Raw genomic sequence first — 24,426 nt, 5'->3', positions numbered from 1 at the left:
TGATGGTGGTCAGACACTTTGGGTGAATGTGGAACTTCCTTTCCCTCTTCACTGATTTCAAAGCTACTTCCATCTGGAAGGAGTCTCATACCTGGCCACAAATGATGCCTTACCAGCTGTCTGAGTATCCCTTAATCTATTGTAGCTGACAATAAGTTAACCATTACACTAGTACATTTGAGAAGTATGGGAACAAAAGATTGATTTTGTATGTTGGGGGAAGAACACTGCAGTCCTTTTTCTCAGATTATTTCTTCTTCTTTTTGTCTCTTCAGTTGTATCACTGAATTACACCAGAGCATCATGCTTAAACTCAGGAATAGGCAAAGCCTTTTAGACACAAAGCCTTCTAGACACTGCTGCAGAGCAAAGCAGAAATCTAAGGCTGTATTCTTCTGCATGCTTGGGAAGTACTAAAGCAGATTCTCTTCTTGCTTTGGAGCTTCACTGGGAAACTTGGCTAAAGCAGCTTGGTTTTAGACTCAAGCATGAAGATGACTGCTTGGGGGCATTGTGCTTTCTCTTATGTTGATTTACAAGTAAACAGATTTGGACTCTGTCCTAAGCTTGATCTTGGGAGGGTTGTGTAATACTTCCATTCTATTTTATGATGTTCATACAGAACTGGAGGTTTAGCCTTTTTTATTTTCTTCTGTCGTTCAGGTACGAAGGCAACTAGCACATTTTCATGAATCTGTGACTAGGGAGAGGTGTTCAGCAATAATCTTGAATGATTATTTCTTTGAATATTAGTTTATGATTGACAGTAATAGAGATTTTAAAACTGGTACCCAGGATAATGAGTTCCAGAAATGACAATAGGATACAGATACAGAAGTGACAGGAGAGGCAGTGTCTTCTAAGCTTGTGAATAGGCATGTAAAATGTTCATGGCACATGCTACTTTAAGATGCTGTCATTGACTGGATTTCCCAAGGTCTCTACATTCCCACTTTAGAATTATTTTGAGCCAGCAAAGAAAATATTGTGGCTATAGAACAAGTTAAATATCAACTCTCCACCCATTTTTCTTCAAATTCTAGTTAAGGAGGGCAAAACAGTGTCCACTGAAAAGAGATTGGCAGAGACAAGGGCAAAAGGGCATTTGGAAAAACAACATAAAATATCTTCCCCCTTTACCCTATTTCAAGGCCACACAGTGCTTTGTGACAGAGGCTTACAGGGTCCCTTAGTGGGGCACAGCTCTCTAGGTGTGCAGCCTGTGCTTGAGCTACACATGTTCTACAGATGGCTGCACATCGGAGTTGGCTTCTAGTGAGCTTCCTTCTCCTTGAGCTTCTTCTCTTGGAGGCTGCAAAAATTCTGACTATAACTACACTGGGTAAGTTCTTGCTGGGAATATAGAGTCTTGTAATACTGTGATGCCTGGGTTACCATGTTTCATAAAAATGGCACATAGTTGACCATGCATGAGATTTTTATAGCAAGGCATAGACCAAACCTGGGAAGGGGCTATGGAGTGTGTGCAATGTGGTGCTCAGAGGGGACTCTACCCAAGGGTGAGAGCAATAGTAGATGGTGATTTCATGTGATATAGAAACAGCAGCAGGAGGTGGAGTGCGGGTTTGTAAAAAAGGCTCCTCTACTGGGATGTTACTTGTGAGTAGATAGGAGGCAGCTTACTTAAAGGGATTAGCCTATTCATCCAACAAAGGGAACAGTGAACATTTCTTGATTTTTCTGGGAAGGCTAACATCCATAAACATTTTTGGTTTTGAAAAATGTTCTTCTCTAAAAGCACCCAGGCATCAAAGTTTGCATATCACCAGGACATCATCTTATTCCAGGAACTGATATGTTATCTTTAACAGCACAAATGTCCTGTTTACATTTGTTTGGTCTGGGTCTCATGATAATAGGAGCTTCATGTACATGAATCACTGAATAAAGTCTGGGTCGGGTAGGAGAAATACATCTTAGTGCCAACAGGAAACAGGTCATATTAAACCTGTATATAGGCTTTTTGGAAACATTTTTTTAAATGGTCATTTTTTTGTGTGTTTACTGTTGAATAGGATGTTACCCAAGAATTAGGGCAAGAAAGGACATGAACAAAATAGCATGACAGAGGTGATGAAGGTCTTATCCCATTGTGCCAAGAAAGATTTTTAGCAAAAGTAACTTTTAAGGTTCTGCAAAGGACCATAAATGCTTAATTTCTAACCTGTGATTGTATTTCACTTATAATAGATATTACCTAAAAGTCAAATTATCTGGTGTTTATGGCAAAGCTAGTGACATCCTGGATTTAACAATGAATAGTAAATTAACCTCTACTGGTGCATCTTCACTATTTCTAACTGTCTCAGCTACATGATAATTTTATGGAAAGCAGAAGTTTTCTTTTAACTGCTGAAGAAATAATCATATAGGACTGGGGTCAAAGATTTATGTCAGTCGTAAGCCCTAGGATTTGAGAACATTCTCAATGGCAGGGTCAGAACATTCAAAGACTTATCTCAAATTTCTAAGGCATGAATATTAGGAACATTTTCTACCAAGGTAAGACTGAGAAGATGAGCGGTCATCTTCAGGAGGCTTCTACACTCCTTGTGTGTTTTACTTACTTAACATTTTTGAAGATGGATAGGTCTTACAATTCTGTATTTTACAGCTCACGTGGTACCTACTTTTTGTTTGTCTAGGGTAATAGAGTGCAAAAGGTTAAAAGTCTGCCTGTATAAACGGGTGATTGTTTTCAGCTCTTCACAAATGACAGTGTGCCTCCCTATAAGCACTTTCAGGGATGGAGCCTGAGAACCTCAGTGCTGGAGAGAAACACAGACTATAGACATGAGCTTGAGCCTTCTACTCAGTTCTTGTTAGAGGAAAACAAGGGTCAAGGGCATGGGATGTCTTTAGCAGGAATACAACTCACCTTTCTAATGTTGCATAAAAGTTTCCTATGCAGTAGTTTTATAATGGCAATTTTTACACTAGTGTTAAAAATTCTGATGCCACATTCCTTTCACATTTCCACTTTACTTCTTCTCTCCAAACCTTTGCAAACACATCTTCTTGATCTCTTTCAATACCAGGGCTTGGTTTCTCAGTAATTGTTGGGACATGTACATAAGAGTATACATATAAACATACATTACTAGTTCAGGCTGTATAATGTTACTTGTATGTATGTTTTTAGGGATAACCATTTTGTCTTGGTTAACCAGTTGGTATGCTCATCCCTAGGGAGGACATTTTTTTTTTTTACTCTCAGAATTTCTTATTTGGCTTTGTTTTGTGTGTGTGTGTGTGTGTGTGTGTGTGTGTGTGTGTGTGTGTGTGTGTGTATCTGTCTGTCTGTCTGACTGTCTAGGGTTGAAGGCTCCTGGGATTTCCCACATCTACTTTAGCATGTCTTTGTTGCTGTCCTTGTTTGCCTCATGTTTAGGCAGTCTTGCTGGTAAAACTTCATGAGTTTAGCTTCTGACATTCCTAGGAGATACAACCCCTGAGCAAATTCCATGTTTCTCTGGCTAGTAATCACTCTGCCTCTCTTTTGCAATGATTCCTGAGCCACAGATAAAGAAGTTGCCTCATCCAACTGCTTTTGCACTGGGTCTCTGAGGTAATGATGGCAATGCCCCCAGATCGTGAAACTTCACTTTTTTTTTTTTTTTTCTGTCTTCACTGGCTTGGTTTGTGCAGTTTGAAATTTTCAGTGTTTCTCTGGGAGAGCTCTTGCTCATGAGAATCCATTAGAATGACTGCCTCACTGGGCACTCTTTCTTCTCAGTCTAATGAAAACAGGAGCAAGACACCTCAGGTGTGGTGGCTTCTATCTGTGCTGTTCAGACAACACACATGGGAATGGAAGGAGTTATTCACTGAGAAGATACATGCTGCTTCCCTGACTTTTCTTCCCTGATTTAATCATCATGGGTCCTTCTGCTTCTGAACACCCTATTCTCTCACCTTTTGTTTTACAATTTCCATTTTTTCTTTTCTTAATTTATCTTTCTCCTCTTTAGTTCTGGTCTCAGAACAAATGTTCTAAAGAAATTGTGGCTAAGGAGAAGACATTGGTGTAATGATCCTTGTTTCTTTCCCAAGAATCCTCTTTATTTAGCAGTCCAGGAGTACTGCAGAATTCATGTTGTCTCAGTTTCTAATGCATCTGGTGTTTTTTGTAACTACTTCAGGGTTGTTCAGGCTTCATAGTGATCCTTGATGTCTTTATTCAAAAGGGAATAATATCAGATACAAGAATAGAAACTTCTTAAGTGGGGGCTCCATATCCTCTATCCCTATAAAAAATTTTCCATAATATTTCAGATACTGCATCTCTGTCCACAGCAATAACATAAAATTCCCGAGAAAGATAATGCCCATCACATCATGATGTATTTTCCATGATTACAGTAATGTTTTTGAGCCCAATGATGGCAGTGATGGAAAGATACAGTGGAAAATATACATGTATCATAGGATGAAGAGTGTCTAATTTTTTAAAAAAAGATTTTATTTGTCTTCATTTTACATTTATGATTGTTTTGCCTGAATATATGGTAGTGTATTATGCATATGGCAACTCTGTGGAGGCCAGAAGAAGGTGGTAGATCTCCTGGAACTAGAGTTTCAGATGGTTGTGAGCCATCAGGTGACTTCTGAGAACTGAACTCAAGTCCTCTGTGAGAACAGGAAGCTCTTTTAACTGCTGACCCACATCTCCAGGCCTGACTTTCAGATCTTTGATGAATGATTGCTATTCACCAAAGCTCTAGGGGCTTCATGTCTTGGTATTACCTACAGTGTAACTGAGGGTATGGAAGAGCTGGTTTCTATTTAGGCATCCTGAGGCATTCTGTGTTTTTACACTTAATTTGGATTTTTTAATGTTTCTTATTTATGGCAATGAGAACTATTTTTCTTAATCTCCACAAAAATGAACTTTACGTACTGTTTCTAGGTGGAAGCCATTATGTAGCGATGAGCCGTGTGTCGCAAATTCTTCATGGCAGTGGCCACAATGTGACCAACCTTCTTTATGAATCGGTTTACCACCCAGGTATCTTTGAAATCAATTATTACAATAAATTACTTAAATAATAAATGATAGCTTTTATATACAACTGCTGGACAAAATGTCTGTATTTAGCCTTATGAGTGTTAAATTCTGGTATGTGAGTGTGTGTGTTTTGTGTGTGTTTGTGTGTGTGTGTGTGTGTATGTGTGTGTATGTGTTTTATAGATCTGATTAGACTATGTAGTCTTGGCTGTGTATGATACACTTCTGTATTTTACTTACTTTCTGGTATAGGTTGATTATGATTACAGTATGTACCCCAAACCTTAATGTGCTAGAATCAGGGTTTTTGATGTAATGGTGTTGAATAATTATTTATCTATCTGAAGCAGGCCTACTAGAATTTGACTGGCCTATGTGGGTAAATACTTTTAGGGAGTTACATTTTCTTCCCAGGGGTGGATTAGTTCTCAGCTGGGTAGGTGTTTATGAAAAAATGAACCTGCCCTTCCCTGGCTACTTTCTTCTCTTTTGCCTTGTGCCTTTTGTACCCACACCTGGCACTTTTCTGTTGTGATGCTGTGAAAGCCCATCAAAGGCTATTCAGGTGACTCTTCCTTACTTTGGATGGTCACAGGCTGGAGAGCCATGGACAGATAAGATTCTGCACAGAGCCTTACTAACCTAAGACAGAAGTGCATTGCTTTTGATTATTCATATTCCATAATGGGTAATGAAGGCATTCTTGTCAGAATGACCTAATACAGGCTCAGTCTTATTAATGGAATTAAAAATGGAAAGAGGCAGAGAGCTTTTGGGGCTGCTTGGCAAGAATCTGACACAGACCAAGGACAAAGAAATGGGCTGTTTGGCAGTAATATGACATTGGCCAAGGACAAGGAAATAGGCTTCAGGCAGAAATCTGACATTAGGCTAAAACAAAGAAGGAATTTTAGGTAGGACTCTAAATCTTAGGCTAGAACAAAGGGTAATTTAGACAGGAATTTAAATTTTAGGCTAGAACAAGTAAGTAGACTTCAGACATGAGTATGACCTTGTGCTAGTACAGGGAGGTAGGCCCAGATAATTTATTCATCCTGATATGCCCGTAGAAAAAGTGATCACAGGCGTGTTCATATAATTGGGATTAATGATTTTCTTTTTCTTTGACTATTTGTTTTATTGTCTTGCTTGTTTTTTGACTATTTGCATCAATTGTATCGCCAGACTCTGAACCTAGAACTGACCTTAATACATGCATGTAATCAAAATGGTATAAAAGCATAAAGGAGGAGGGGGGATGAGATATGGTATTCTAGGGATGGGAAATGGGGAAAGGAGATGACATCTGTATTACAAATAAGTAAAATATCCAATAAAAAGAACTATGAGCAAAATAATTTTTTAGATTTTTAAATTTTGAATTCATGTATCTTTGCATGTGATTGTATGTGAGGTTTTGCATGTGTGTGCAAGTGCCCAAGGAGGCCATAAGATGTGATTGGATCACTTGGACCTGCAGCTAACCGGCAGCTGAGACCTGCCTGATGTGGGTGTTGGGAACTGAGCATGACTTCTCTGCAAGAGTAGTACACACTTTGAACTGTTGAGCCATCTCAATAAAAAATTTTAAAATATAGATGAACTAATAGTAGATATTTTGTTATGGCAACAAAAAAGTATTAAATATCTCATTATTCGAGTGTCTCTCATAGTCAACACTATCCACTATTATTGATCATTTTGAGAGGCTCTTATGTTAAGTGTGTCTGAAAGTAGTGTTGAATAGATGTATCCTATCATAATTAGGACTCTAATTATGTAAAGATAGCTATATTCAGTGGCACATAAATCAATTTCCATTTTTCAATGAGACCTACATTTTTAGAAATATTTTCTAGTGACTTTCATATCTGTGCCCAACATTTAGGATACATGATTGAGCTGATATCAGATTTTTAAAAATCAGTAGCTCCCCCAAAACTCTGTACAGTGATGTCAGAAGTTCCTATTTAATTTAGTAAATACAGAGACTCATAACCAAACTGTAGATCATTAATTCCTGCTGATAGATTTAGCCTCAGAAGCTCAGAAAACATCACTTTTTTGTTCACTGGATTTCTTCCTATACATTTAATTTACCTTGACAGACTGACTTCAGAGCTGTAATTCATGCTCAGCCTGTCTTGCTTGTTTTTACAATGTTCAACATATTATTTAAGGCTATTATTTTCTGCTTCTTTAAGAAGCTATGTCCAAAAAACTACCAAAATTCTCCATATTTGTGAACCTGGTGTCTTTCATTCTTAGGTTTGAGTGTGACTGTCCTAAAGTATCTTGTCTTTTATTTCTTCTTTCTTTTTTCTTTTCTTGCCACCCCACCATGACCTTCTGTTTGCTCCCAATCTTGTGTTTTTGTTCATTTTTCTTTTATTTTTCTTAATTTTTCTGAGAGAGTTCCAGGCTCTTATGAAGCTCAGCTACATTTTTATGGTTGTTATCAAACTCAGGGGAATGCTCTGTCTTAGCTTCTCAATTTTTGCCATTAGAGGTGCGAGTCACCAACCACACCCAACTCAGAGGTCCTTTCAACATCCATGAGCCTTGGGCATTTAACATTCAATACTGGGTTATTTCTTTTTATTTTTGTAGTAGAATTTGAGTGGATTTATGAATGTAGACATAACATTAAGTTATTTGTCCCAACGTTCTACTGACGCTCTGCATTAAACCATTTAAACATGAAGTAGCTGTTTGGATCACTTTCATTCTGTGATTTTTCAACCTGAAAACTATACGATGTATTCTCAAGGAGTAAGGTTTCTAGGGTTTATACATAATTGCAAGTATTGGATTAAGCCAGGAAGGAGGATTTAATTTTTTTTGTTTTTTTTTTTGTTTTTTTTTTTTTTTGTTTTTCGAGACAGGGTTTCTCTGTGTAGTCCTGGCTGTCCTGGAACTCACTCTGTAGACCAGGCTGGCCTCGAACTCAGAAATCCGCCTGCCTCTGCCTCCCAAGTGCTGGGATTAAAGGCGTGTGCCACCACTGCCCGGCTAATGGTTTTTAAATTACAGTTCTTTTCTTTCCTCTAACAAGCATCATTCTTAGATCACTGTAGACTAACTAATTTATTTATTTATTTATTTATTTATTTATTTATTTATTTATCTATTGATTTATTTGATTTGACAGACAGTCTCATGTACCCCAGGATGGTTTCAAAAATTTTTTGTAGTAAATAATAACATTGATTTTTCTTGTCTTTCTTCTCCACCTCCTGAGTTTCAGGATAGTCAGTGTATAACAAAAAACCTGATTCTGAGTATTTCTTAAGATCAAAATTAGAAAGATCACTAGTGGTCAAACCACTGATGATAATGACCATCCCCCAGCATCCATGGACAGTCAGCAGCAGTGCACCAACAAAGTCAGAGTCACATGAATCATTCCTCATTCTGGCTAAAAGTCAGGTCCAGTATAGGCAATCACAGTTGTAGTGAGGTCGAGTGTAAGGCAGTTGTGGCATGTTCAGGAGACAGAGTTTTGTGACCTGTCTTCCCTCCTTCTAGCTCTTTTATGATTTTCATCTCCTCCTGTGTTATGTTCTCTGAGTCCCTTAGAGAGTGATGGAGATAGGTGCCCTTTTCAGGGCTGAGCACTCAACAAACACTTGTCCTCAGCACACTGAGCAATCATGGTTCTTTGCATTTATTGCAATTTGCTATACAAAGAAATTCTTTAATGAAGGCTGAGAGCAACACTTTTAATACATGGATATAAACATAAATATCTATAAGGTGATTTGAAAAACTTGTCCATTTAGTGAAATGAAAGTAGTAATTTCTTTTATATAGAATATGGCCTTTGTAGTCATGGACTTTTAAAGAGGTTTACAATGCTGGGGACTTATTTTTTCTCTGTACAACAGGATTTAAATCCAGGCAGAAGGTAGATGATCACCTCAATAACACTTGGCACATTTTCCCTGCAGGTCAATATTTTAACAGGAAAGGTCCATCATTATGTAAAGCCATTGATAACTTTTGCCCCCTAGTGGTCTGTGTAGCATAATCTGGCCAGAAGGGAGGCAGCTTCAAGTCAATTTCAACTTGAGTTTTCTCTGCCTTACAACCAAAGTCTGTTGCAACCTCAGCATTGTGATGTAGTTCTGCTAGGCACTCAAGAGCAATGGCTACAGTCTATGCTGTCTTAAAGGCTTCATAGGCCTCTGGATCAACAACCCATGGGAATGTTTCCCACATTAGCACTGGGGCTTTTTGTTTGATCACTCTTGACTTCTGAGGTCAGCATTATCTAAGTATACATGACACCTCTGTTTAAACAATTTAATAGTTATTTTATGTATGGTTTTGACAGTAAATTTGTTTATTAACTGTATGTATAGGTGTATACATACTCATGTATGGAGGTCAAGGAACAACCTGCAGGAGTTTCCAGTATTTGAATGCTAGGAATTAAACTCAGGCCATCAGACTTGGCAGTGAGTTCCTTAATCTGCTGAGCCATTTCACTGGCCCTTTGAGATTTTCTTCTTTTAAAATTATCTTTTAAGTTAATATATGTATCCATATGTCACCTGTATAATCTTTAGTTTTGTTTAGGTGTTCCTCATCACTCTCTTAATTTTTTTTTGTCATTGCTTTATTTTCCTTGGTAATGGTGTGAGTCTTTCTAAGCTTATAAGACCCAACTAACATCCTCAAAAAGAATGGTCACAGTCATGGCAATTTTGAGAGTTTTTTTTCCATGCCTTCTTTTAATAGCATTTTCAAAAATCTGTAGACATGGAATCAGTAGGAATAGAAAGGGCATTTTCCCGGATTCTGTGTGATTGATGTCTGTGTTGTGTGGACATAAGTATCCAGTTGGATTTAGTCAACTGCATATTGTGTTGTGTTGGGGATCCATCCTAACAGTTTATTAAGCTCACTGCCTGGTAGATGCACAGATAAGAGGCCTTCCACTGAGGAGAGTCACAGTTAGTCACAGTTAGTGCTGGCATCTACAATCATGACTGAGTTGAGATGCCATGTTAGGGTGGGACTATGTCCCATGAGCCAGGAACAATGAAAGGAAGTTCCCAACCCTATATTCTGTCTTTAAACACAAATCACTGAAACTCTGTAGTGAAGATCACTTGAGAATTCTGTTTTTGGCCTACTTATCTTGATTTGAAATTCTGATATATATTGCAAAATGAGAGATATAGCTTGAAATTTTTCAGAAATGAAACCTCACAATAGACTCAGACTTTTCATTGTTCATGAGTAATATTGGGGAAGAGCCAGACTGGCCAGTTGGAACATGCCAGACCTTTTCTCTCTCCTTCCTTCCTTCCTTCCTTCCTTCCTTCCTTCCTTCCTTCCCTCCCTCCCTCCTTCCCTCTCTTCCTTCTTTCTTTCTTTCTTTCTTTCTTTCTTTCTTTCTTTCTTTCTTTCTTTCTTTCTTTTTGATTTGGCATTTTGACTGAAGGTGGAGCCATTTACTTACTGAAACAAATAAGCAAGCAAGCAAGCAAGCAAACAAACAAACAAACAAAGCAAAACCTGTTTTTGTTAACACGTGCTTGTAATAAAAGTGCTTGGCAGCTTCAAGAAGTAGGTTTGTGAGTTGAAGCCAACTGGGGTACTGAACATGACTCTACCACAAAACAAACAACAACCAACCAAAGAAACCACAAACATGAAATGCATAGAAACGAAAAGTAACCAAGCAAACTAACACTTTATGTATTTCATTTTAATATTTCTTTGAAACACAGAGAACTGCAATCAACTGACTTGTAATTAAGAACAAACTCTAACAAAATATGGTGACAAAGTTGATGAATTATATCAATTTAGAATGTTTACATTCTGAGTTTTCTTATTTGTACAAGTGTAAAATAATAGCTGAGTCTTTAAATGAAAGCTATTGTTAGAATTTTTCATTATGTAGACTACATAAAAATTCTTGAATTATTTTAAAGTATCAATAAATATGATTAGAATAGAAAATTGAATGTGTTCAAAGAAAAGCAAACCCACTGGAAAACAAAAATAATATTTTCACAAAGATGTGACATTATTTAAAATAATTGTTTTTATCACCATAATAATGTTTGGTATATTGTGATAAATTTAAATTTTACTCAATTGGTGTTTTTTTTAGATTTTAGAGAGGAAAAACCATCATACCAGGTTATAAATTGTCATCTACCTGAAGATCAGCAAAAGAAAATTGATAATAGACTGAATCTTCTTCTAGAAGAATTATCTAATGGTGGGTAATGTGTTCCAATTCTTTGAACCATAGTATTGCTAATCAAGACTTAAAAGTGAGTATATGATGGATGCATGATGCTTTGAGTGAGCTTAAGAGAACTGATGACTGGGTGAGTTGATGGCTATAGGGATGGATGTGCTTCAATTGTGCATGGTAGATGATTCATAGCTAGATAAATGATGGGCTGGAGTAATTCTCTAGAATGTGGAAGGTGTGCCTTTTACCTGTCAACAAGTTTGTGGTCACAGGTGTCATTCCTGTCACTTCAATTTCTCTACTCAGGGAAAGAAGAGCCATCTTCTTAAATGTACTTTGTTACCTATTTAGGTAAGTTCACTAATAGAGGTAATGCTTGTAGGCTTAGAGTTCTCAAAACCTACTTTAATAAGGATTCTTAAATGCTTCAGCCTCCATTCTAGCCCACTCATCAAAGATAGGAGAAAAAGTTGGTTAATAGGAATGTAGATGTGTTTAGAAGTAGTTCTTTGGCGTAATTCGAAACATGAATCAGTAGTGGTAGTCCAGTCCAATCAGCCAATACCAAAGGCAAATCAAGAGCAGTTGCTTGGCCCATAAGAAACATTAAGGCTCTGAGCAATCAGCATGAATCCATGGAGGTGACAGGAAACATCCAGAATACCATGAGAAGTTCTTTGGCATGTTTCTTTCTATTAGGTTATGACAAGCAAAACCAGTGAAAACCAGCAAAGCATTGCAAGGTGAATCAATGCAAGGGCATTCTCTCATGTCTGTGGGGTTTTATTTACAGTCTTTCTAAACATTATGTGCCATCTTAACCATCTGCTACAGCAGAGCATTTTATGCCCTGTTACATGTCTGCTTCAGCAAAACATCCTCTCATAAATATGCTTCCAGAAAAACGTCATATGACAGAACTGAGTTGTTAGAGAAACCAGAAATTTCCACTTCAAACTCCCCTGAATATATGAAAGTATTTTTTCTCACATAATATAGTCTGATTACAGTTTTCCCTCCATCTACTCCTCCCAGTACCTCCCTACTAGATCCACTAAATCTTTGTATTCCATCAGAACACAAACAGGTTTTTAAGGGGTAAAATATAACAAAATTAAATATGATAAGATAAAACCAAAACTATCACATCAGAGCCACATTTACCACATTGTTTGGCAATTTTAATTAGATTGCCTTCATATATATATATATATATACACACACACATATATATATATAAAAGAAGAGTGTACTGTATTAGAGTTTCATGATCTCTCTCAATCTTAATCTTAGCTGTGTCTCCTTGTATTCCCTCCATCATCACTCTTTGCTTCTGACTTGATCCTAGCACCCTACTTCCTATTTTTTCTATTCTTAAGGGGACCTATTTGTGCCTACTAGTCCCTTATGCTATATCTAACCTCTGTGGTTCTATGGATTGTAGCTTCACTATCATTGACTTTACCACCAATAGCCACAGGTAAGTTCAAAAACTTTCAGTGACAAGGTGATCCAGCTGAGTCTGAGTCTTAGTCCTTAAATGGGATGTACATGGCCTCCTTTGTCTTCCACAAGGATTGCATGCACAGATGTGTCTTTTAGTTAATTCCATTGCTCTCACTCTCTTTTCCATCTCTGAAAATTCAACTTAACACTCAAGTGGTGCCCATAGACAAGTTTTTTTTTTTTTTTTCTGGAAAGGATTGTCATTCACGGACATTTAAAAACTTTATTGCTTTCATCATATATTTAAAAGAATTGTCAAATTGCACCTTAGTCTAATTGGGTTGTTATTTATATACATTTAAAACTATATATTTTACCTTTATTTCATGTCTGAACTCTTGAGGGGTGGTTCAAATAGGGTTATTATTTTACACACTTAAAACTTAAACACACACACAAACACACATGTATGGTCTTCTAAAGTATGAACTTCTAGGAGTGGTTCAAATTACAAGTGTGATACAGTCAAGTTGCTGAGTACAGAAACTTCTTGGATTTTTTTCAATTGATTTCCTTTAAAGGGATTAACCTTCTATTTTAAAGAAATTTATCCTGTACATACTACATTTATTTGGCAATCATTACATAAAAAATATTTAAATGGAATACCAGCAATAATTTTAGAGAATTATGCCTTCTTTGCCCTACATTTTATTACTATAACAGAAAAACTGATTTGGATGACTTTAGACTGAAAAGAATTTTATTTGGGTCACAGTTGTTGAAGTTTTGGCACATGGCATCAACAACAGTCAGCTTTGGGGATGGCATCAGGATAAACAATGGTGAAAGTGAGTGTGCCTGGAAGTGTAAACACAACAGAAAGATCAGGCATGTGTCCCTACTGCCTGCCAGAGGCACCGACTCAAAGTCCAATGGGGACTACTTTAACCGTATAGGAGTGCTTCTAATGACCTTCTACTAAGGTGTCCTCTAAAAGGTCCTGCTACCTCTACACAGTTGTATTGAGCGGCAAATCTCTGAGAGACGAACCCTTGATTACAAAGAAGATGTACTGCGAATTGAAGTTGAGTCTGAAAGTGAGCAAAGATGCTTCTGGACTAATATCTTGTGGAATTTTGATACACGTTGACATGGTGCATTAGCTCATCTTACCAGGTTTCTTATATATCTGATAAGCATTGACTTGAGAGAGTTCCTGGAAAAGGGCTACAAGTAGGTGTTATCAGTAAGATGACTAAAATTTAGTACAATCTTCAGTGAAACTTTGAGCCAATATGAGTTAAAAATTCTAATAGTAAGCTTCCAATCACACATATGTTTTTTATTAGGATTTTAAGATAGCATGCAAAGTAACATATTTTGATGTGTGTGTGTGTGTGTGTGTGTGTGTATGATTATCCTTAGTGGTACCTTGCTTTCTTCCTCCACAGGTCTTTTTCATGACACCTGCATCACTCTTGATGCCTTTCCTCCCTCTTTCATTGACTCTTTTCTAATTTCATGACACAAGAGGGCAAATACCACAAACACACACACACACACACACACACACACACACACACACACACCACACAAACACACACACACACACAAATTTAAATTTAAGTTTCACATACAACAGACAAAAAGCACTAGGTTTCTACATTGTTTTTCTAATTGTTTAAGTTCTAGGCTGAAAGTTGAAACATGTTCAGCCTAGTTCCAATATTATCATTGGGATGCTCTCCTTATGGGACAAAACATCCGAGCTAAGATACAGATGATTAAAAGATATATGTTTATCATTGAGGATTACAATAGTTGTAATTACACTACTTATACAGACTGGCAGGGGAACAATACCCTGACTCAAAATCTCATTATATAACCTGAGTTAAATAGCATTATAAACCTGCATATGGTGACCAATCCCCCGAGATCTACTATAATCAATGATGGCTCCCAAGACAGAAGAAATCAAACTCATATTGATGATAAATGGGAATTAAATCTTTGAAAAAACGTGATGGAAGTGGGTTTTTTTGAAGCAGCAACACCTCCACCAGAATGATTAAAGCTGAAGGTTTTGCTGAAGAGCTGTGATTCAGATGGAAGACTGATGCTACATGGTCACCTAGAGTTCTCTCTCTCTCTCTCTCTCTCTCTCTCTCTCTCTCTCTCTCTCTCTCTCCGTGTCTCTCTCTCATAAGCAAAGATTACTAAGAAGTAAAGAAATCTCTCCCTGAACTAGGGAAGAAACTGGAAAACAACTTTCAAAGTGTGTGCTTCGCTTTTAATTAAAAAGCATACTTTATTTTATGAAAAGAAATAAGGTTTACATAAGAAGTAATACTAATAATTGCCTATCTTTAAGTAGGATAAAAGAAAAGGTTTCAGGCTACAAAACCTCTTTCCATAAACATATTAGAAATCATTTTCTCTAAGTGAGTCACAGTTGTATTTAGCCCAGGCACTGCCTGCCTCAAGGTCTCAGTGTTAGGCTGACCTTACACTCTTTATTCTCCTGTCTCCATTTCCAGAGTGTTGGAATTATAGTCCTGTGCTTTTTTAGCTGCAGAATATTTTCATTGAGCATAACATCATTCCAAAGAGTGTGAAAAATCTCAAAATATTTCTTCTGTTCATTTATTTGTTTGTTTGTTTGTTTGTTTATTACAGGTTCAATCATCCAACCTTTGTAAAGATTTATCAACACTATGGCAACTTATGCAGTCACTTATTAACCAGAAAGGACATCATGGAGTTCTTACAAAATGAGAACTTTGACCTAGTACTTCTTGATTCATTAGATTTCTGTTCTTTACTGATTGCTGAAAAGCTTGGGAAACGATTTGTGTCCTTTCCTCCCATTCAGTTTAGCTTTATGGACTTGGTGTTACCAAGTCCTCTTTCTTATGCTCCAGTGTTTGGTTCTGGTCTAACTGACCAAATGGACTTCTGGGGCCGAGTGAAGAACTGTCTTATGTACTTTTATTTCTCTATGCAACAAAGGGAAATGGTTTCTCAATATGACAGTACCATCCAGGAGCATTTTGCAGAAGGCTCTCGGCCAGTTTTGTCTGACCTTCTACTGAAAGCTGAGCTGTGGTTTGTCAACTCTGACTTTGCCTTGGATTTTGCTAGTCCTCTGTTTCCCAACACGGTCTATGTGGGAGGCTTACTGGACAAACCTGTGCAGCCAATACCCCAAGTGAGTGATACATTAGCTCTCAATTTATATTTTATTCAGAGACCTTCAGTACTCAGTGGTGGTTGTCACTTGGCAGAGATGACCTAAAAGGAAGTAACTTAAGGTGAGGGAGGTATTTTCAACCTACATTTTTAGGGTTGTGAATGTACAGTGTCAGAGTGCCCCGTGCTGATGATGAAGACCTGGTTATAAGGTAAGAGGTATGAGTTTCATGTGTCCAACTGTAGTCCTGGATTTGGTAGAATAACTCCTTAAGTTAGTGTTGATATTTCCAATCAAACTTTGATATATATCTTAAATGTCTGCATATTTTATATTTGTTTAGGATGCAGGCTTTTCATTTTGAAACATATACCCCTTTCAGAAGACATGTACCTAAGTCAAATTTAGCACAAGTGGCAACAAGAACTGTGTCTGTTATTCTGTGTCTCCAGTCCGTTGAACCTTTTATACTTCATTCAGCTACTGTAAACCATTAAAGCTGCCATCTGGTTTGCACGATCAATGCAGACTCAAAATCACCACCACAGAAAATTTAAAAGCACAGAGAGCTCCTAGATGTTGATTGCTTGTTACCTGTCACTGTGTTGTTGTTATTTCATAGACATTATCTTTTATAATTCCCTGTCCTTTGTTGGGAGGAATGATCACCTGTGTTTTTATACAGTGATGGTGAGGTGCTTAAGTGATAAAAGTGACGTTTCTCTTATTTTCAGCTAAAAATCTTGAATTAATGCCAAAATCTCCTATCACAGTGGGATGATAAAGAAATCAACAATCTATAAAAACATAAAAACACATTAAAACAATCCATGAAAAAAAGGGGGAAAATCAAGGGGAACATTGGAAAATAATATATATCAAGGAAAAAGACACAGAGCACAATGGAATAATAAAGTATAATACAAACAACTCAGGACATCCTCTGTGGCTGTTATTATCTCCTTAGGTGCAGACAAGGCAGTTGAGATTGATAATGTAACCGTTCACTATCTGGAAATAGATAATGAAAAGAGAACTAAATAGGATACTAGGAGAAAGGAGAGGCTCATAAATCACAGCAAGGATGACTGAAAATGTGAATAATTAAAAAATTGTAATCGACAGAGCAAAAGAGAAGAATATGCTGGCAACTGACTGGGGTCATTGAGAAAATAAATAAGAAAGAAGGATCAAATACTTAAATCCTAAAGTGAAAAATTACCCATTATTATTTAAAACTATAAAGATTACAAGGGAAATAATGTGATGTATCATCAAATTAAGTGACCTACAAACATGGACAAATTCCTATGTATATCTGTTGACAAAACTGACTCTAGGACAGATAGAAAATCTGAAACTTGTGAGATTGAATTATGTGGGAAACACCAAACAAAATCTTTCATCAAGAAAGTCTAATATAACATAGATTAAGTGGCAAGTGACGTGAAACACTTAAGAATTGATGGCACTTCCTCAGTACGTATTTGAGGCAGTTGTACAGGGAAGAATACTTCTCAGCCATTTCTATGAGTCTATCATTACTCTGTAACCAGAGTCAAAAAACAAAACCAGATGACAAGAAAGTATAGAACAAAGCTGGTGAAGAAATTTTGTATATTCCATTGTATGTTTCTAGCATAATTATAAAATCATATGATTGATATAAAAAACAGTTTGTGGAAGCCTCAAATTGTTAAACATAGAACTACTCTTAACTTAGGTTATTAACAAGCTTATACTTTAAGCAACAGAAATCAGTCATTAAAATAAAATCTTGTATGTGAGTGTATGTATATATGTATATGTGTGTATGTTGTTAGCTAAAGGCTGAAAACTCAGACACTTACAACATAAATATTGGGAGTTTGAGGACATAGGACGCTCTTTGAGAGCCAACCTGAGTAACCTCATGGTACAATATGGAGACACTGATTTCCCAGGTAACAGAATTTCCTAAAGCCATCACCCCTCAAATTCTTTGTTTTTGTGTGATATTTTGGAGACCCAACATCACCAAACTCAGTGGCTGAGTCTGAGTATTGTACCTAAGACTGTGACTGAAAATAATCTGGGAAATTTTGGAAATAGACCTCTGTCAGTAAAACCACAGGCTACACAATTCATAAGAGCCCATGGTGAAGAGATGGCTGCTAATGGAGGCAGTAAACACGACACAGCACACGACACAGCTGCACAGGGCCTGTGAAAGGATTGTGTCATACAAACACGAGAAACTGAAGTATGAGTTTGTTTAGTACTCAGCCTGCTTTCATTATTTTTGCCTTGTTTTTTTTACACTTCCTTTGCCTTCTTCCCTATGACTCTTGTAGGACTTGGAGAATTTTATCACTCAGTTTGGAGACTCAGGTTTTGTCCTTGTGGCCCTCGGCTCCGTAGTTAGCAAGCATCAGACCAAGGAAGTTATTAAGGAGATGAACAGTGCCTTTGCTCACCTCCCTCAAGGGGTGCTATGGACATGTAAGAGTTCTCTTTGGCCCAAAGATGTCAGATTGGCCCCAAATGTCAAAATCATGGATTGGCTTCCACAGACTGACCTTCTGGGTAAGCTCCTCCTAGACCTGTTACTTTACTTTCGTTCACATGCTTTTGGGACATACTTAATATCTGGTGTCTGAATGCTTGGACTAGAAGAAGAGAAGGCTGCTTATAGGAAAAGATTTATCTCCAGGAGTCAGGGAATAGCAGCTAGAATTCTTGGAGGGATCAGGCTGCACTCTAGACTGGCTATAGCAGCAACTGCCTTATTCTTTCCAAATCAGAAAGTTTTCCAGTCCCTAATTAGATATGATCAGTTATGGTGCCTTGATGTAACAGTATCTAACATTAAATATGATTAGTCTATCAGCATATTGGACAATATATGAACTATTGGGGTCTGGGGAAGCTGGCAGTATTTGATGCCATTTTTCTCACAATGATGTGAGAACACTCCAACAATTTAAAAACACAAATATGAATGTAAGCATGTAGACACGTCTAGGTTGTCTAGGCTGAAAAGTCAGACTCTTATGTTAATGTTGGCAAATTGAGGAAATGGGAAAAAGGCTCACTTTCCAGGGATTATAGGTAGATTTTGTGATGATTTCTATATGATCAGAAGAAATGTTTGATTGTTTTCAAGATGAAGCAACAGACAAGACCTATACATCTAGTAGTGTCTGATCTAATGTCTCCCTTTGTGAACTATTCTTGAAGAAGAGGGGATAGTACACAGAATATACACTTCATAAGAAAGCAGATATGGAAACCAAGAGAAGGAACAGGTGAGAAAAGTAAAGAGAAAAGCATCAGCAGAAGAGACGAGGGTGAATAGGAGGACAGGAAACATGCCTGGCTTATCACTCTTCTTGTAGCTGGATGTCTTTGTATTGAAGTAAGGCATTGATTTCCCTGCAGAGGGAAGGTTAGACATCATATCTTGGAACATCACAAATATCAAAAGCAAAACCAATAAGTCCATTTTCCTTATCATGGGTATTTCTTGAGTCTGCTGCTTTACTCGGTATCTGAAACTTTCACAGTGACATCTGGGATTATCTTTCTTCTTTGCACCAGCTCATCCTAGCATTCGTCTGTTTGTCACCCATGGGGGGATGAACAGTGTAAACGAGGCCATCCAGCATGGAGTTCCCATGGTGGGCATTCCATTTTTTGGTGACCAACTTGAAAACATGGTCCGAATAGAAGCAAAGAAAATTGGTGTTTCTGTTCAGATACAGACGCTCAAGGCAGAGACGTTTGCACTCACAATGAAAGAAGTCATAGAAGACAAGAGGTATGTAGCTCTCTGGGGTTGTGGTCCCTTAGGCTGAATGAAAGCCTGACACATGGACTTGTGTAGTCTGTTTTTTAGTGGAACCAGAATTTTGTGGTATGTGTTATAATATGTTTGTAAGATATGAAGGTCTAGCTTTTCCTTTACTATTAATCTTAATTTTAGGTGAGGTGCTAAAAGATGCTTCTTCCTATGGTGGTATGATAGTTTCTTATCTACACATTATGTTTATGACCTCTCATAATATTTTGACCTCTCATAATATTTTGGTTACATAATACAATTCCAGTTGAAACAGGAGAAGACATGTGCATGTCATTGTTGCTGATCTCCGTGAAAACTTTCTCTTTAACAATTTGAAATATCTCCCTCATCTGTATTGTTTAGTCTGTCATAAACTAGCGCATAGAAAGCACACACCACGAAAGAAGCAGTGTGTATGAGTTCTATTTTGTTTCTAGGTTTCGATTCAGGTCTGTTACAGGAAAATTTCACAAATTTAGCACAAGCTGGGCAGGGCCAGGAGCTTGGAGACCCACACAGTTCTTGCCCATTCAGCTCAGTAACTTAACAACACAACAGTAAAAAAAATATTCAGGTTTCAATATCCTAATGGATTAAATCAGATGTATATCTATTAGGTGTGTATTTAATATTCTCCCTTTTTCCTGTGCTATAGGGCGAAAATGTTTTTCTTTTTTTTTTTAGATATTTTATTTACACTTCAGATGGCATCCCCTATCCCCATTCCCCCCCACCTCCCTTAGGAAACCCCTATCCCATGCCCCCTTTTCCGTTTTGCATTTATACATTTTTTTTTTTAAATAATGTTAACCATAGGCTTTATAAGTTTGGAATTGTTCAATCAGAGGTGTCACTTCTCTTAAGTCCCTGCCAGCCTGCCTCCCAGTTTCCAGTCATGCCTTTTCAAAGGCTACTTCTAACCAACTGTGTTTTCTTCAGTTCTCCTCTGCTTAAACTGTCTTTTCTCTCAGTTTTCCTTGTAGTAACAGCTCCAAATTATAACAAGTCTTCTAGCCTATCTACTCAGCTCAGCTTCTTATTACTGACTCAACAGTCTCTTAATAGTATCTTATGCAACAACTGCCTTCTCCTCACTGTGTTAACCCAATTCAGCTTCTCAGCCTCTGTTGTGTCTTTTATATCCTATCTTCTTTCCAGAAATCCAAGAGGCAACCAACACTGAAGGTTATAGGGTCAAGCAGCTCTAATAGCTAAAAAATGTTTTCCATCAATTTATTTATTCATTCATTTTACATCCCAGTGCAGTCTCTTCCTTCTAGTGTATTTCTGATATAGCCCCTTCCCCTCCCAACTGACTTCTCCTCTGAAAATGGGGCCTGTCCCCCTTTATCAACCCACCCTGGCACATCTGCCCTTCTTATCAACCCACCCTGGCACATCTGCCCTTCTTATCAACTCACCCTGGCACATCTGCCCCACTCCCCCTTATCAACCCACTCTGGCAATCAAGTCATTGCAGGACTAGGCCCATCCTCCTCTATGAATCCAGACAAGGCAGGCCAGTTAGGGAAACAGAGTCATGAACAGCTCCCTCTCCAAATTGATGGGGGATCTGTGTGAAGACCAAGTCACATATCTGCTACATATGTGTTGGTGGTGGTGTGGGGAGCTTAGTTCAGTACATGTATTCTCTTTGGTTGTTGGTCCAGTCTGAAAGCCCCAAAGGGTCCAGGTTCTTTGACTCTGTTGATCTTTTTTGTGGAGTCCCTATTCTCTCACAGTCCTTCAATTTCCCCCCAACTATTCTAGAAGACTCAGTGGGCCTGGTGTAATGTTTGGCTGTGGGTTTCTGCATCTGTTTTCTTCGGTTGTTTTGGCTCACTCTTCTGGCCCTCGCTTCCTTGGTGTCCCTACATCTGATCTCCTTACTATGTTTCCCTCTCCTTCGCTCACACCCAGTTCCCTCCTTTCAATGATTATTGTATTACTGTATCTAAATATTTTCCCTTCACAATTTACTTATAATCATTCTGTGTAAATTTTTCTTTCATATTGAACTTTAAAAAATGGTTTTGTACATATTCTTTAATTTTTTTGTTTATATGTAATGTATGGATTTGACCAAATCCATATCTTACTCTCTCCTTCAGTTCTTCCATGTACTCTCTCAAACAGCACCCTCACAACTTCATTTCTTGTTTTAAAATCTCTGCTTCCATTTATTTATTTATTTATTTATTTATTATTTATTTATTTATTTATTTATCAAAACACTCTTTAACGAATTGCAGTCAACTATGCACATGTGCATGGGGGTCATCTACTGAGCCATTGGAACTTTCGGAAGAACTTGAGTAACAATATTTATTATGTTTAGAGTTGACCTATGGATATGCACTAGAAATGTGTGTGTGTATGTGTGTATGTGTGTGTGTTAGAAAGAGATACAGAGAGACAGAGAGAGACAGACAGAGAGAGGCAGAGATAGAGATAGAGAGAGATAGAGATAGAGATAGAGATAGAGATAGAGATAGAGATAGATAGAGATAGAGAGAGTGGCTAGTGTATATTTGTATATGTATGTTTATGATGCGTGTTTGTGATGTAAGATCTAAATACTGGTACAGCAAATTGGTAACACCCTTTCTCTGTCTATGTTCACAGGTACAAGTCTGCAGCAATGGCTTCCAAGATTATCAGGCAGTCCCACCCACTGACCCCTGCCCAGAGGTTTGTAGGCTGGATAGATCACATCTTGCAGACAGGGGGTGCAGCACATCTCAAGCCACATGTTTTCCAGCAACCATGGCATGAGCAGTATCTGCTGGATGTCTTTCTCTTTCTGCTAGGGCTCATGCTGGGCACCTTGTGGCTTTGTTTAAAGGTTCTTGGTGCTGTGGCCAGATATCTGAGTGGAGAGAGGAAAGTCAAGCAGACCTAATGGTAAAATGCTGGGCTTGGCTCTGGTGTGGGGATGGGAGGTCTTTGGCTCTTCAGAGGCCTTCCATAACTCAGCACAGAACAACTCCAGAATTCTCTGCCTTCATCTTCTACTGATGTACCTGAGTTGGTACCTCACTACTTTCTGTCTCTTTGTTTGTTGTTTTCCTTCTATAAACTTCATTCCTACATAGATGTAAACCATTTACATCATCTGTTCCTCCTCCAACTCATTTATCCTGAACATCCTGCTTCAATAGGCTGGTCCTCCCTGTGGCTCCTCATGTTCTTCCTCTCTTTTTTCCTTCTATTGTTTGGAATTTAATAGTCATTTTTGGCAAATTATTTTTGCTTATCTTTTTCTTTTTTCCTATAAACACTCTTCAGAGCTCAGAATATCTGCTTTGCCTTTCTCTACTCTTTCTCTTAGGCAGGGACAACAATCATTCCCAGGCTATACTATAATAAATTGATTAAAGAAGATATGGTGTAGAAAAATATGATAATTATTCTTACATAAAAATCAGAATAAAAATGATATGCAATTGAAATGTTGGAAGAAAATACTTTCAAAATGCTCCTCATATAAAAGATTTATTTCCAAATGTTTAAGAAATTAAAAAAGGAAAGAACCTGTTGTCTATTTATTCATTGGAGTAAAGTGTCTATTTAAAGTAGAATAACCAGAGGTTTAAGTACATATGTAGAATGAGTTTCAGTATTGTTAACTAAAATAATGCCAATGAAGCAATAAGTATATCTTTTCACATTTTTCTAAGATGCTAAAAATTGATGTGCCATGAATAGTGAACATCTATGCTTCATACACTGTACTTTTATTCTTAAAAAGAACTGTAAGTTAGAGAATCATATGATGGTTCCTTTGCACTGTGTGGATATCATGCAGTGTGAAGAAGCTTCACAAATAACAGTTCACACTACCTGCAGGTGTGTCAAGTGTTTTATTAACAAACTATATTAAAATGAACAAAATAGGTGAATCCATGAAATCAAATACACACCAAAATGAGTGGTCTTCATCTTCTCATCAGGGTATTTATGATCATGACTAGCATGAAAAACTAACATAACTAATGGCGAAAATATTTTGAGTGTAAAATTCTCAGTTAAAGACTAACACACATGTAGATGACCTTTTGATTTACTGCTTGTGTTTCATATTTGTGTGGATAATTCTTTGAGAATCCACTGCATAGGATTGAGCAAGCAAATTTGTAAATAATTTGATAACACCAAGGGTTTTTTTTTTCCTTTAATTTTCAAAGAGAGTCTCTGAAATGACAATATGAGAAAAACAGTATCCAAGTGAGAGTGTACTTCAATTTAAAGCATGACTAAGAACTAACAATTTGGTAAAATAAAGATAGCTCTTCTAGATAGTTACATGGGATTTTGTAACCCTATTTACACCTGTATATTTTCTATCATATTTGGTGACCATGAACTGGTCTCCAAGTACTATGTGCCATAAAAAAGATTCATAGCACCTTGCAAATATATGATTTGAAGACTGATATTAGGTAAGTAAGATGATCATGAGGCCACAGGCAGAAGGAAAATGCTCCAGAGGGTTGAATCTGCTGGAACAACACAGAAAATATCCATGGTAGTGCATTATGTCTTTGAAAGTAAAATGACTTGTTTTAAATCCACTGAGATACTTCAGTGGGTAAGACATTTTCTTTGCAATCCTGAGAACTTAATTTCAAGCAAGGAAATCTATGCCTGTGCAAGGTAAAAATCATCTCCATAAAATTGTCATTTCAACCACACACATGCTGTGTGGCATC

The 24,426-nt window shown here is 37.4% G+C and overlaps 1 protein-coding gene across 1 annotated transcript; it reads left to right on the top strand.

Moving 5' to 3' along the window:
• The first annotated feature begins 1,248 nt into the window (after positions 1–1,248).
• Positions 1,249–23,244, top strand: LOC117724014 (UDP-glucuronosyltransferase 3A2-like). The gene is made up of 7 exons (XM_034523640.2): positions 1,249–1,342; positions 4,931–5,029; positions 11,160–11,274; positions 15,378–15,909; positions 18,225–18,456; positions 19,471–19,690; positions 22,340–23,244. The coding sequence occupies exons 1-7, from the start codon at positions 1,249–1,251 to the stop codon at positions 22,614–22,616; spliced, it is 1,569 nt and encodes a 522-aa protein (XP_034379531.1). The 3' UTR covers positions 22,617–23,244.
• Positions 23,245–24,426: the final 1,182 nt, after the last annotated feature.

This window comes from Arvicanthis niloticus, chromosome 19, assembly GCF_011762505.2.
Source record: "Arvicanthis niloticus isolate mArvNil1 chromosome 19, mArvNil1.pat.X, whole genome shotgun sequence".
NCBI lineage: Eukaryota > Metazoa > Chordata > Mammalia > Rodentia > Muridae > Arvicanthis > Arvicanthis niloticus.
The sequence above is the reverse complement of the archived record's forward strand: the minus strand, read 5'-3'. Positions and strand labels throughout refer to the sequence as shown.

Coding starts and splice junctions, on each gene's coding strand:
- LOC117724014 (XM_034523640.2), top strand. CDS start 1,249: ATGGCTGCACATCGGAGTTGGCTTCTAGTGAGCTTCCTTCTCCTTGAG. Junction 5,030..11,159: donor TGAATCGGTTTACCACCCAG/GTATCTTTGAAA, acceptor TGTTTTTTTTAG/ATTTTAGAGAGGAAAAACCA. Junction 11,275..15,377: donor GAAGAATTATCTAATGGTGG/GTAATGTGTTCC, acceptor TGTTTATTACAG/GTTCAATCATCCAACCTTTG.